This window comes from Vidua chalybeata, chromosome 2 (assembly GCF_026979565.1).
Source record: "Vidua chalybeata isolate OUT-0048 chromosome 2, bVidCha1 merged haplotype, whole genome shotgun sequence".
NCBI lineage: Eukaryota > Metazoa > Chordata > Aves > Passeriformes > Viduidae > Vidua > Vidua chalybeata.
Window position 1 is genome coordinate 3,952,846 of NC_071531.1, and position 13,583 is coordinate 3,966,428.

Below are 13,583 nucleotides of genomic sequence, written 5' to 3' on the forward strand. Positions count from 1 at the left end.
AAGTAATAATTACATATTTAAATAATAAAAAAAGCATAACTGTCTTTTAGAGGTATTGTCAGCGCATTCCTGCTCAAGCAGCACAGCAGATCCTGGATTCTCTATCCCAGGGTCATTTCCCTTTGTTCCTTCTCGACTTGAGCCTTGTCAGCAGCAGCACAGCCTGGAGTCCCAGTTGCAAGGCAGCTAAACTGAGATTTGCCTACGTAATGAAGAAAATTTCACTCTGCTGTTATAGAGGAGGTTTTACAAATATATTCAGGGATACATAAGATATGATTCCAGTGACCTGTTTTCTTCCACTCTGTGGAAGGAAATATGTATTATATTACTATATAATATATATTAATATATATTATACATTTAATTGGACAAAAAAAAAAATTTAAAAACTTTTCTTTGGGTTGTCCCTGGAACAGACTCCTATTTAAAACTAGTACAGTTCATATATTCCAGTTAAGGGGGAAAAAAAATCCAAAAAAACAAAAACTAAACAAAGCACAAAAGAAACCCAAGGGTTCATTTGCAATCACCTGCAATGAGGCAAAAAATACCAAAGTAACATAACCCAGTTCCAATATGTGTTTAGCCTCCTTTGAATTATTATTTTACAATGCTTTGACAGTTGGCTGCAAATGACTTCCAGCAAGGACAATGGTGAAAAACTGAGGCAAAAATGTTGTATTAAAATATTCTACTTTGGACCTTCTTTGAAGGACAGAAGAGGAAAATTTTTTGTGCTTTAAAAATCATAAGGATTTTTCAGAGTGTGGAGGTTAAAAAGCAGTAATGATTTGGGGAGATGGGATTCATGTCAGGACAAATTTTTTTGTTGGAAAGGGACACTATAATGAGTCTTAGAAGTATATTCTGTTGCATGTTAATGGCTTTGGGTTAATTTTATTTAGAAAGGTCATGTAATTTCAAGGAGATGTTCTTACTCAAAATGAAATTTGGAACTTTTTTTTTTTTCATTAATATAGGCATATTAGTTATTCACTATTTTTGCTAATTTTTTATTTTATTTGCTATTATCTACACATTACCATTCTCACTGTTTCAAAACAATAATGAAGCTTAACTTCTGTTAAATGTGTCCAGGAAACATGAGAAACATCCACCACAAACTATTTCATCCCAAACACGTGAAGAACAAATATGGATGGAAAAGGCAGGCAAAAATGTAGGTCTCATGCAAGTAGAGTTTTCAGAACTATGTTCATGGATTCTCCGATCCCAGTTCTTAAAGGAGTAACTCTTTAAAAATACAAATTCCAGTAAAGAAAAAGGAAAACCTGTTAGAGAAATATTAAGAGATAAACTCTGCCCCTGATTGCTGCACTTGCTCAGTAGGTTAAAGGACTGGAAATCAGAGCCCTGATCAAGAATAACTAACCCTGTTGAATTTAAAAAGCCAGTTATTGCACACAGGTAAAATTTGCTACTTCAATTTGGTCTGTGGAGGAGAATAGAAAAGGCAACTCCAGACAGAGAACATCCTTTAGGGTGTTTGTTTGTCCTAAATTTCAAACAAGGCAGAGCTTTCATTTCCCCACTTTTGTTCAGTGAGATAACCAGAATTTTTCCTGTGGTAACCAAGATACAAGCCTGATTTTATTTATGTTCCCACTGGCTCAGCCTTAACGTGATTTCACACGGAAGCAGACCATATTATGGAGCCAGCTGGAAGGGTAGAATCCTGCCTGTTCTCAAAAGACCACAGCAGGCAGATTATTGTCCAGGAGAACTTCTTCATCTGGTTGGGGAAAGCAGAGGCAAGAGTTCTACCCACAGGGGACACCTATCAAAGGGAGCAAATCCTGGAACTGACTGGTAAGTGATTCTAACCTGAACAATCCCACTGTATATATATATATATATATATATATATATATATATATATATATTTTTTTTTTTTTTATCATTACTATATTTAAGTACTGACCTGTGTGTTCAGAGGGCTCCAAAATACTTGAACAACATCCATTTTGGAGGAGGGCAAGAGGCAGGTTAATAATGGAAAACCTTGTGCTCACCTTCTGTCTCCCTTAGGGCTCTCAAACAGAGGGGTGGAGAGGTGAGACCTGACCACTGGAGTTTTATTCTGACAGAAGAGGAGAGGAAAGGGTCAAAAAGGGAATGACCCCACTGACTGTCAGATTGGGAAAGTCACCAAATCCTGACTGACCTTTAAGGAGGTCAAATTAGCAACAGAGAAAAGGAGAAAAAGCAATGTGGGGCTTTCAGTAGGATGGTGGGGATGGTTTATGTAGGGTAAGGATTTGGGGAGAAAGAGAAAGTCTGGGATACAGCCTCAGTGAGCTCTGTGGATGTAGGAAAACCCCTCTGGATTTGCTCACATGCAAACAAAGGGAGCAGTTGTGGACAAGCAGCAAATGAGGGACAGGAAGGGGAGGTGGAGAAGTGCTAATCCTACACAGAAATGTCTGAGAGCAAGTTCCAGACCCAGGCTTGGGATCAGCTCCTCCTTCACCTCACCCACAACTGGCACTACCTCTCACTGAGAAAAAAATGGGGAAAAATGTTGGAGCAGCAATGTACTGAGAGCCCTGAGTGTGTGGTGACTGTGAGGAGCCCAACTGTCCATCACACACACACACAGAGCAATCAGGAGCTCATTTCAAACTACAGGGAAAAGTTAAAATAGCCCATCCACCTTCTTGGTTTTCCCACCTGCTGCACAAATTGCCCTGGGACTCAGCCCAGAGCTGCCACCCAGTCCTCCTGTCTGCCTGCAGCACCCCTGGGTGCACTGGCATGGGGCAAATTCTCCTTCTGGCTGGAGATCCCTCCTGGAAGCAGGGGAATGTGCTGCTTTCCCCATGTGTAGTGGTTTTGGGTCATCAATTTAAGATTTTTTTTGTTAATGTATTAATGAGTGTGGTGGGTTTTGTGTTGGTTGGTTACTAGTGTATTTATTAGAATGTATTTATTTATTTTTGCGATGGATTAGGAGAAAGGTGAAGTAGGTTTAAAATTTTAAAAAGGTATAAAGAAAAAATTATTAATATTTATCTCATAATAATATAAATTATTAATAAATTATTTTATTAATAATAAAATAATTAAATTATTAATAATTACTAATTAAGAGTAATAAAAATTATAATAAAACTTTTAGGACATTTCTTTTCTTCTTATAAATTTTTCTTTCTTAATGATAATGTAAAGAAATAAAATTTAAGATTTTAGTCAGTTTACTACTTTTAGAATAGTCTTTTTTTAGTTTACTTAGGGAGACAAGGTTTTTTTTTTATTAATGTTATAGAGACTTTTTTATAAGAAAATAGTTTTTTGTGGTTTTTAATTTTATGAATAGCAGTCACCTGGGAAATTTGTAATTGTGAAATCTCTCTTATTTTTTATAAGCTTTTCTTATAGTTGTATTTATGGGTTATGTTAACTTGTAGGGTATTGTTTTAAAGATGAGTTGTTTAAAGGTAAACGTTTTCATTATTTATCTCTGAAATATTTTTTTTGTGGGGGTATAAGATCTTTATTACTTTTTTCTCTTTCTTTCTTTCAACTTCTTATAGTATCATAGCTATTTTAATATTTGCTTACTTTAGTATAGGTAGGAATGGGATGAATGAAAAGGAAGGCTGAAATGCACCTCGGGTAACCTGAGAATCCTGAGGTGGGAATATCTACAGCTGAGTGCAACGTCCTGAACTCCTGCTGAGGTCAACAGAGAGGAGCAGGCACCAAGGGGCAGTTCAGATCACCCCAAAGCAGGGTACACTACCCCTAAAAGTGTTCCCCTTCTTTAGCTGAACAGTGAGGTTAAGGTGAAAGTTCCCCTGCACAAGTCTAGTTTTGGAGGGATCCACAGTCCATCAGTCCATCCACAGTCCCCTGTATAAAGTACTCTAAACCTGCTAAAAATCACCATGCTGAATGCAGGTGCACCCTATGGGCCTTCAGGAAATAGCCACTATGATGTGCAAAACATATTTTAAAAATAAAGAATTTTAAAATGGCCCATCTTATTTTACAGCAGCTTCCCACTTCCATTTGACAGAAACCACACAAGAACGTGCCTTGCCAGCTGAGCACACTAGAGAGAGACACAGGCAGCATTTCATTTAGCAAGATGCAGAAAAGGAGCACCTGATACAAAAAGTCTTGCGCTGTTGCTCTGTCGTGTTTCTCCAGTGTATCTGTGCCTTGTGATACATCGGTAGTTGTACAGTCCATCTTCATTTTGTACGTCTAAAATATACAAGGCTCCCGTGGATGTGATGAGAAATCTAGGTCCTGAAAGACACAAGAATTTGCAGGGTTTAAAATATCTGCAGGTTGTTACTCTCACACTGGAGGATGGAGGACACAGGGGCTGAAGATTTTTTGTTGCCAGGTTTGAAGCTGATAATTCCAAGTGCTCACTGTAAATGCACAAAAGGAATGAATTAATGTGTATTTTATTTGCGCTTCATGTGCAGAAACAGAGGGATTTTTAAGGAAAATATGAGGAATGAAGAAATGTGCCATGGTCTATATGATTATTAACAAACATACAAGGAGCATCTGAAATAAAATAAGGGGTAAAGAACCAATGCATTAACCCAGTTTAGTTCAGTATTGTAGGATGATCTGATGCAGTTCAGCAGCAGAGCTGTAGGGGTTGGAGAGGCAGGGAAGCTGCTCACACCTGCAATGCCTGCAAGTTAAACAGCTCCAGTGTGAGGAGCAGTCCCACCCCATCCTGCCCAGCAAAGCCACAAACTCCAAAACCAAACACGTCTGACACGTTCAAGGTCAGAGTTCTCTCAAAATAAAAATATTACAGGTTACATTTTCTTCAAATATAACTTTTTTTTTTATTATTATAGTTCTAGAATATTTGGAAAATACCACTGTTTATATGGTCACATGAGCAGTTTTGATCTTTTGGCACCCACAAAACTGTTCTGTTTCATGCCCACTTTAAAAGCAAGGACACAAATCCCCCTAAAATCAACACAGTACATGTTTGCTCCAATGCACTTTCTATAATATAATAAATTGAAATAATGTGTTTAGAATGCATTGTAAACTTAACCCTCACCTGGTTAATATATCCACTTAAAAAATACTGTAGTCTAAGCTGTGTGTGCTTTTCCAAAACTTTTACACTGAGGTAAATGTGAGTATCTTTTCCTTTTCATGCCTGCTAAATGTCTGTGTAGCCGGTAGCTCTCACAATATATGTACCTGTACCTAGGTATTATAAAATATATCAGGCTCCAGAATTAGGGGAGAAATACACAAGGGTGAAACCCATTATAAACTAATATCCAGTAATATGCAGTAAGAAAGAATTCCTTTTCTTCAGAGCTCTGTTTGAGCAATGACTTTTTAATAATTAAGTGTAGTCAGGATGCTTGCTCATAGATGCATCAGTGGGAAGGCAATCCAACAGAGAGAAGACAGAAAGGAAATGGTTTCATTACAGAGGGTGATATCCTTTAAACCATAATATAAAAGAAATTGGGAAAAAAAAAATTGATGTCACCAGTCTGACCCTCAAAGCAGAGAACATTGAATAAAACAACACCAGCCCATCTCTCCCATCCTTAGAAGTATCCAGAATTATTAAATAACAACACCAGGGTTAAATAAGTGGTTGTTTAGCATGGAGAGAAGGAGGCTCAGGGGTGATGTTATTTCTCTCTAAATCTCCCTGCCAGGAGGGGACAGCCAGGGGGTTGGGCTCTGCTCCCAGGGAACAGGGACAGGAGGAGAGGGAATGACTTCAAGCTGTGCCAGGGGAGGCTCATGTTGGATACCAGGAGGAATTTCCCCATGGAAAGGCTGCTCAGGCCTTGGCAGGGGCTGCCCAGGGAGCTTTGCAGTGCCTATCCCTGCAGGTGTCCCCTGGAGGTGGCACTCAGAGCTCTGGGCTGGGGACAAGGTGGGCATGGGGCACAGCTGGGACTCCATGGGCTGGAAGGACTTTCCCCCCCCTCTCAGGGATCCTGGGATTCTGTGAAAATAAATCACCATAATAGAGGCACAGAAGGTGTTGAGCTCCTTTGCTGAGGAAGAAGAGCAGAGCAAGGGAAAATGCAAAGGAGGAGGGAGAACTGTGAGAAGTGCTCTCTCCTCAGCCATGAGCAACAATGTACTCCAGCCCAGGTGGATTTACAGATTTACGGGCTAGAGAGGTTCTTTCTTGTATACAGAAGTTATTCCGACTTCATATGCCTCTGAAAACTTAAATTGCTTGCATAGAGAAGACTTAGGAACAAAGATATTGTGGAGTGCAGCAGTAAAATCACCTGAATGAGTAATAGTTCAGTTTCACAGCCAGATGTCTGAAATGTGACACTGAAAAGCTTACATGAAAAAAAGCATCTTACATTTTAATATTTTAGTTGTAATGTTTGGATGAAATGATATAGACACGTAGTAGCAACAAATTAAACCAATAAGATATACTGTAACTCCTTGATCTAATGTTCTGCCCTATGCTGAGTGTTTCTTCCTTTTCCTTTCATGTTCCCACTTACTCAGAACACTGTCTGAGTGTATACATTACTCAAAACCATTTGTGCCACCCTAGCTTCTTATCAAATAATGCTACTCAACATCTCTGCCCTTTAACAAGGCTTGCCTTCACCCCTAAATTTAGATTAGAAGGATATTTAGAATTTTGGTGTGAAAACCACGAGATGTCAAATTTCAGTTCACAAGCAGTTTCTGCACTCCTGAGATATTCATAAAGCAAATCTATCTTTTGCAGGGAATATGTTGTAAGAACTACAGGTAAACTGAGGCACAGTTGTCTCCCTTATGCTCCATGGGCAGCACAAAATGACAGCTTCAGGAGATGGGAATCACATTTAAAGGCTTGGCTTGTGGGTGGTGCAGCAAAGCCAGCCCTGCCTTGCTTTTGTATCCAGCTGTGTGAGCATCCATCCACCAGCTCTGCATTCAGGCAGCACAGCCCTGTGCCTGCCCTCAGCAGTGCCACCAGCCCTGCCTGCTCTGTGCACACACATCCTCTGCAGCCCAGGCAAGGCTTACAGCAAGGTTTTCCAGCTGGGATGTGACTCTGGTGCCAAAGTGTGCCAGGGTGGATGGCAGTGGAGAGGTTGCAACCACACCACAGGCCCAGGAGCAGATAAAAAGGTGCTAATGGGGTGGTTGGGATTGTTTGGTCCCTCCAGTAAATCTGCACCTGCTGTGCATTTGTGTCAACTGAGTGGAGCCTAAACAGCTGAGAGGCATGTGAAGGCTTCCTGGAGCTTTCTCTTTCTGGGGTCCATCTTCACCTTTGCTAAATACATATAATTCCATTTCTCTTCATAATTCCATTTCTCCATTATTCCATTTCACACCTTTGGACATGAACAGTATGCACAAGTTTACAATCACACAAAAGAGGCCAAAGTTTAAAAATAAATCCCTTCTTTATAGTAAAATGTGGAGAACCCCGGCTCAGGGAAGAGATGATGATGTCTGGCTCCAGATCAGAAGGCTGAAGGACAGCTTTATTAAAACTGTACTAGATTACATTAATATACTATTTAAAGAGAGACTATCCCATTCTACACACTTACTTCTTACTTACCTCTCTAACTAACTCAAACTCGTGACTCTGCTGAGAGCCCGAGCCACAGCTGGATCCATTGGTCACTGAACCCAAACAACCTTCACCAGAATCCAACCCAGCAATCACTGCAGGTGAACAATCTCCACACCACATTCCACATAGGGAAAACAAAGGAGCAGAGATAAAGATTGTTTTCTCTTCTTCTCTCTGTGCTTCTCCTGAGGGACAGAATTATGTCTCTCTGTCCAGAAATTGTGAATGTCACACCTTCCTCTGTGCTCTTCCACAGTGGTCACTGTTTTCAGATGCTCTGCACAGTTTTGAGAGATGGTCTACACAGGGCATCATTAGTAGTCAAATTTGTCTCTCTTCTCAGGATAAGCATGAAAAAAGCTGCCACAGAAATTAAGTGAGAAGATCAAATTCAGAGCTTCCCTTTAAACTCTAGAGAGCAGTTCTGGAATCACAGCTGGGGTGTGGATTGTGGATGTGGATGAGGACGTGGAGTGGCTGGGTGATGAATTTAAAGGATTTGTGGGCTATTTCCAGATCTCATAGTAGTCACTGATACTTGCAGGTGAAGCGTTCCCTGCTCAGCCCTGGCAGTGAGTTTCCTCAGATGCAGTTACACTTTTGGCTCTGTGAGAGCAGACACACTTATTAAAAGCCCACCACTTAATAAAGGAGGAATGTAAAAGCTTTGCAGAGCCAAGAAATTGCTCAGTGTTATCTTGCTGTATTTTCTGGAGAAGTTATGAACACATTCAAGCTATCTAACACTGCTTAGATCATCTTCCTTTTGGAAATTACTCAGGCAATTGTACAATAAAACCTTCACTTAAAGCATTATCTAGAGATTTTTACCTCACCCTCTTCAAAGATAGCTGAAAGTAAATAGTTATTGCCACACATCAGATGTTATCCCACATTTCCCACCAACAGACATTGTGTATAATTGCAGGGCTAACGATTTTCCTTTTCCTCTTTTCTTCTTAACATATTTTGCATACTTATGTAATGCTTTTAATAACCAACCCCTCCTTCTCCCGTAGAAATGCGAGACAGAAAAAGATGACAGAGAAATAAAAGGGGAAATGCATGTAATTTCTGTCATCTTCTAAACTGAGAGCATTTTCATTAAACCCGACAGGCTGTCAGCTGTGACAAAGCCGAAGTGTTGAGTGTTCTGCCTTCTACACTTCAAAAAGTGTTTAGAAAAGCACCAGGATGGGACAGACAAGCTCTCACTGCCCTGTTGATCCAGGGGAGGGCTTTCTTCTTCAGGCACGTTTAATTTAATCGCCCCTGCTTTGCTCTAACGAAGTCTTAATTTTTTTGACTCACCTACTTAATATGCCAAATAAAGATTTTTCTAAAGTGAAAAATCCTTTCAGATCATCTGAAGCTTTTTGCTTGTTTGGCTGCTAACAGGCTTCAAGAGAGGAAGACAGAGAAGCCTCCTTCACAACAATTTAAAAAAAACACTGTCAAAATATAGCTCATAATTCCCATTTATTATTCCTCCTCAGCAGTGTTTGTATTAATGCCTTGAATAAGTGATTATAATAATTTCAGCATCTGATTTACAGAGATGTTGAAATCTCTTTTGGCTTTCAATGCTTGATGCCTTTGAAAACCTGGTCCAATATCTGGAATATGTGTCTCATTCAAAGACTTCAAAGGCTCCCAGGAACCCTCACTATCTCTTGCCTTGGTAGTGTGGGCAATCATAGTAATATATTACCATTTAAAATAATATTTAAACTTGCTTAAAAATAGAATTTAAACCCAAGGCCAGGCTGGATGGGGCTCTGAGCAACCTGGCCTAGTGGGAAGTGTCCCTGCCCATGGCAGGGGGTTTGAATTAGATGTTCTTTAAGGTCCCTTCCAAGCCAAAGAATTCTATGATTTTATGAAAATTTAAATGCTTTACGAAGGAGATCTCTGAGATACATGGATTCATACAATTCATAAAAGTCAGTGGAAAACGAGGGAGTGGAACCCAAAACTTTCCCCAGCATCCAACATAATACATAACTTTGCCTCATGGTGAGACTGAAAATATATAGATCCAAGGACTAGAAAGACCATTAGAGTAATTTATTTTCAACTTCCATCCTTTTGCCATTAACCCCTGCCCAAGTCCATATCTGGAAGTTACACTATAGCTTTTTTAAAAAGACATTAGTCATGATTAAAGATTTCTTGTAAGTGGAGAGCATGTGATAGCCCTGGGTAAATTCTTCCAATTATTCTTACTTTTGAAAATTAGTGTATTGTTTGGGTCCACCAGCCTTTGCCTCAGTTATTGGATCTTACTGTGCCTTCATTAAAGATTTCCTCCACAGTCAGAAATCTTCTGCCCATTTAAGTCCTTACAGAACACGAGGAAATTACCTCTTATACCATCTTTCTCCTTAATTAGTTATACAGATTGAACTTCCTAAATCATTTACTGTGAATCATTCATATCTTGAAATATTCCTGTAGTTTTTCACTCAACACCTTAACAACTTTTTGAAGTTCCTTTTCAAGCTTGGATCATGCACATAAATTCAGTTCTGAAATTTCTGTTTCTGGTCATAGTGAAGGCAAAATGTCACCATTTTCCTCTGTATAATTTTTCTTTTCCATGTACCCATCCAGTAATTGAACTCATCATTGAAAACTGTGATCTCCTTTTCAGAGTCATGGATTTAGGGATTTCCCTCCTTCTGTAGATGTGACCTACACCTGACTGTCCTAGAACTAGAATTATTGGTATGAAAACCTCAGTGTTCAAATCAAACCTCTTTAACACAACCGAGCTGTGTCATCTTTTGCCATTACAACAACATTTTAACAGTTGGCACATTTTGCCAACTGCTTTTCTTAACAAAATTTCATTCCCTGAGAGAAACTCTAAATTCATGTCTTCATCTGAGATATTAGCAAACCACTTGGTTTGGAGATAAAGAGATGGACCCCAAAGAGGTGGATCTCACTGTCCTAAAGAGAGCCAGGAAGAGGTGGAGGAAACTGGGTCACATCTAGGCTTGCCCAAGGGCCCCCAAACCCACCACATGTTTGAAACACACCCCTCATTTTACTGTCTGCTGACCAGTGCCCTAAATAACCTACTGACTTCCTTAAAGCTGAGCAGTGTTAGCAAATCGTGTGCTCGTTTCTTTAAGTGAGAAGAGGTCACATTAACAATTATGAAATTGCTCTTATGTAAGGTTTTAATGTTTTCCATTAGACTGCATAATATTAGAGATTAAAATAAAATTCTGTTTAGGTTTCCTATGTGAGATTGTTCTCATGTATTATTCATAAGAAAATGTGAACACTTTCCTGTCGAATTAGCACATCATATTCTTCTACGAAAATGAGAATATTTTAAAATCACAATGTTAATTATTCTTTTATCATGCCCTTTTCCCCCAGCATGCTGGTAGTCTTTAAATAGGGGTAATGCTACCCCCAAGATGATTTAGAAAACCATATTTGATTTTTCCTTTGTTGGAAACACATCTAACGGCGTTGTGTTATTGCAGCCTAAATTGGGTTGATCAAAATTAAGAGAACAGATGGCTGTTCTAATCCTGTGCCAAATGGCAATATAGAACAAATCAACTCTTGCCAGTGGCACTTGTCACCTCCACTGGATAGAATCGCTTCTGCTAAGCAAGTTTCCAGTGTGACCTGTGCATGGAAGGGGAGAGAGCTCCCCACAGAGCCAAAGGGGACAGAAACCTACAACTCAGCTTTATGGCATTGCTAGAACATCCTCAAACAAACCAGGCTGCTGCCCAGGGCATGGGAAGTGTGCTAGAACCTGCTTAAACTCTGCCCTGCAGTCACCGTCCTGGGAAGGATTTTGATACCCAGCCCAAAGATCAGATGAGGAAAGGAAATGTGGAGGGAAAGGTCAGGATTTCACTTCTCCAAGTATCACCCACTCAATGTACTCAGCCTTCATGAGACACCTTGAGAGGCCATCATGCCTCATTTCCTGGCAGAACAAAAACAGTGGCAAAGGTTCTGAAATGCCACCATAGTACGATGCTGCTCATGAGGAACTAAGGTGTTTGATATTCCCATTTTTTCCTGACACAAAGAAAGAAAGCCATAAAATCCATAGGAAGTGTTGTCCAAGGTGAGGGAGGCTGCTGTGATATTTAGTATATAATTCCAGGCTCCTCAAAGCTCACAGAAGTGTGTCTTATCATAAAGCCAAGCTTGCAGGTCTGAAGTTTTTTTTTCAGTTCCAAAGCAGTTGTTTTCCCCTTTCCCTTCTGTTTTGTTGTTTGTTATGGGCTTTTTCTGCCCCGCAGAATTAAATTTGAGAATTTATAAAACAAGCCAGCAGCCTTACATGAGATGCTTTCTATTTTTTTAGACACATAATCTGTTTAGACCGCAATAAAGAGTAACTGAGATTATCTCTGTGCAAAGATCTCTGCAGAGAGCTAAGGACATTCATAAATATTTCCAGTCCTATGACCTGGTGTGGTTCCAGCTCTAACAGAGGTGGATTCACAGCTTGGCAAAATTTGTGCAGAACTGACAGGTCAAAACTAAGATGTCTCTAATATCATCATTCTTTACCCTCCTTCACCTCCTCTACCTCAGTTAGGGTTAGAAGCACCAGCTTTGGTGGCAGCTCAGGGTGAATCAGGGCTTATTGTAAATAAATCTGCTCCTTATCAGTCACTCTGCCTCTCAGCCAGTGGAATTCAGAGCTGCTCCAAGTGTAGGAGGCCCAGCACAGCCACCATCACCATGGCTCTAAAATGCCACCAAAGCCATGGAATATTTTCCACTTGATTCTTCAAAGATTAAAGAGGAAAAGAATAATAATAAAAAAAAAAGCTGGAATTTTGGCATCTCTTTCTCTAAGGAATATCATGGACTAGCAATATCCTTCTGCATCTTTCCAAAGAAAATGGATCTAGACAAATTTAAATGCTGTGGTGTTTGCTCCATTCCAAAATGTCTCTCTGTTTCATAAATGGGGATTTTGCCATAGCTGCAGTTCTCCAGATTTCACTTGATGTTTTGCATGAATTATTACTACCTGAGACAACAAACCTGCCTGTTCCTTGCCTATGGAATCATAGGGTGAATGCAATTGGAAGAGAAAAGGAGACAGAAAGAAAAGGAAATAAAGAAGGAAACAGGAAAAAAGAAAAAAGGGAAGGGAAGGGAAGTTCTGGGAAGGGAAGGGAAGGGAAGGGAAGGGAAGGGAAGGGAAGGGAAGGGAAGGGAAGGGAAGGGAAGGGAAGGGAAGGGAAGGGAAGGGAAGGGAAGGGAAGGGAAGGGAAGGGAAGGGAAGGGAAGGGAAGGGAAGGGAAGGGAAGGGAAGGGAAGGAAGGGAAGGGAAGGGAAGGGAAGGGAAGGGAAGGGAAGGGAAGGGAAGGGAAGGGAAGGGAAGGGAAGGGAAGGGGAGGGAGTGGGGGCTGAACAAAACAAAGTTGCAGTTTTGGATTTGTAAATTGAGCTGAGAGAGATCATCTGCTGAGTCAATTGCAGCTTTAAATAGGAATAAGAGTTGTGGTTCCCTGTTGGTTTCTCATTGAGACAGGATGAGGCCTGAGCCCAGTGTTCCAAAATCAGGTAGGTCCTGAATGCTGGAGGCAGCTGCATTCCTCATTTTAGCTGCTCTAAATCCAACAGTACCGTGAGTTTATTTGTGCTTCTGTAATCTCAGTATAAGAAAAGACATTATGCTCTTACATGTGCAGTGCTATAATTTTCTGAATGAGTTTGGCCCTTTTGAAAAAGACACTGTAAATTACCCGAATCAAAACATATTTTGTTGCCCTGTCTGTGTTTCTGAGACTGCAAAAATGTATTTCATACCAACTGTCCACACCAGTTCTGCTTATGTTACAGATGCAATCTTCAAGTTTTATAAAGGAGGAATAAACCTGCTTGTTTTGATTTTGTGGGGGTGTTTCTTGTTGTTTTTTTTTTTGTTGTTTTGGTTTTTTTTTTTTTTTTTTTTTTTTTTTTGTTTTTTTTTTTTTTTTGTTTTTTTTTT

At 39.9% G+C, this 13,583-nt stretch overlaps 1 protein-coding gene across 1 annotated transcript in view; it reads right to left on the reverse strand.

The window, feature by feature from the left end:
• Window positions 1-13,583, reverse strand: part of DSCAM (DS cell adhesion molecule) — a 446,344-nt gene that overhangs the window by 183,729 nt on the left and 249,032 nt on the right. The window contains exon 4 of the mRNA XM_053936664.1: window positions 4,132-4,278. Coding sequence (XP_053792639.1) covers window positions 4,132-4,278 — 147 coding nt within the window. The remainder of the gene's footprint in view (window positions 1-4,131; window positions 4,279-13,583) is intronic.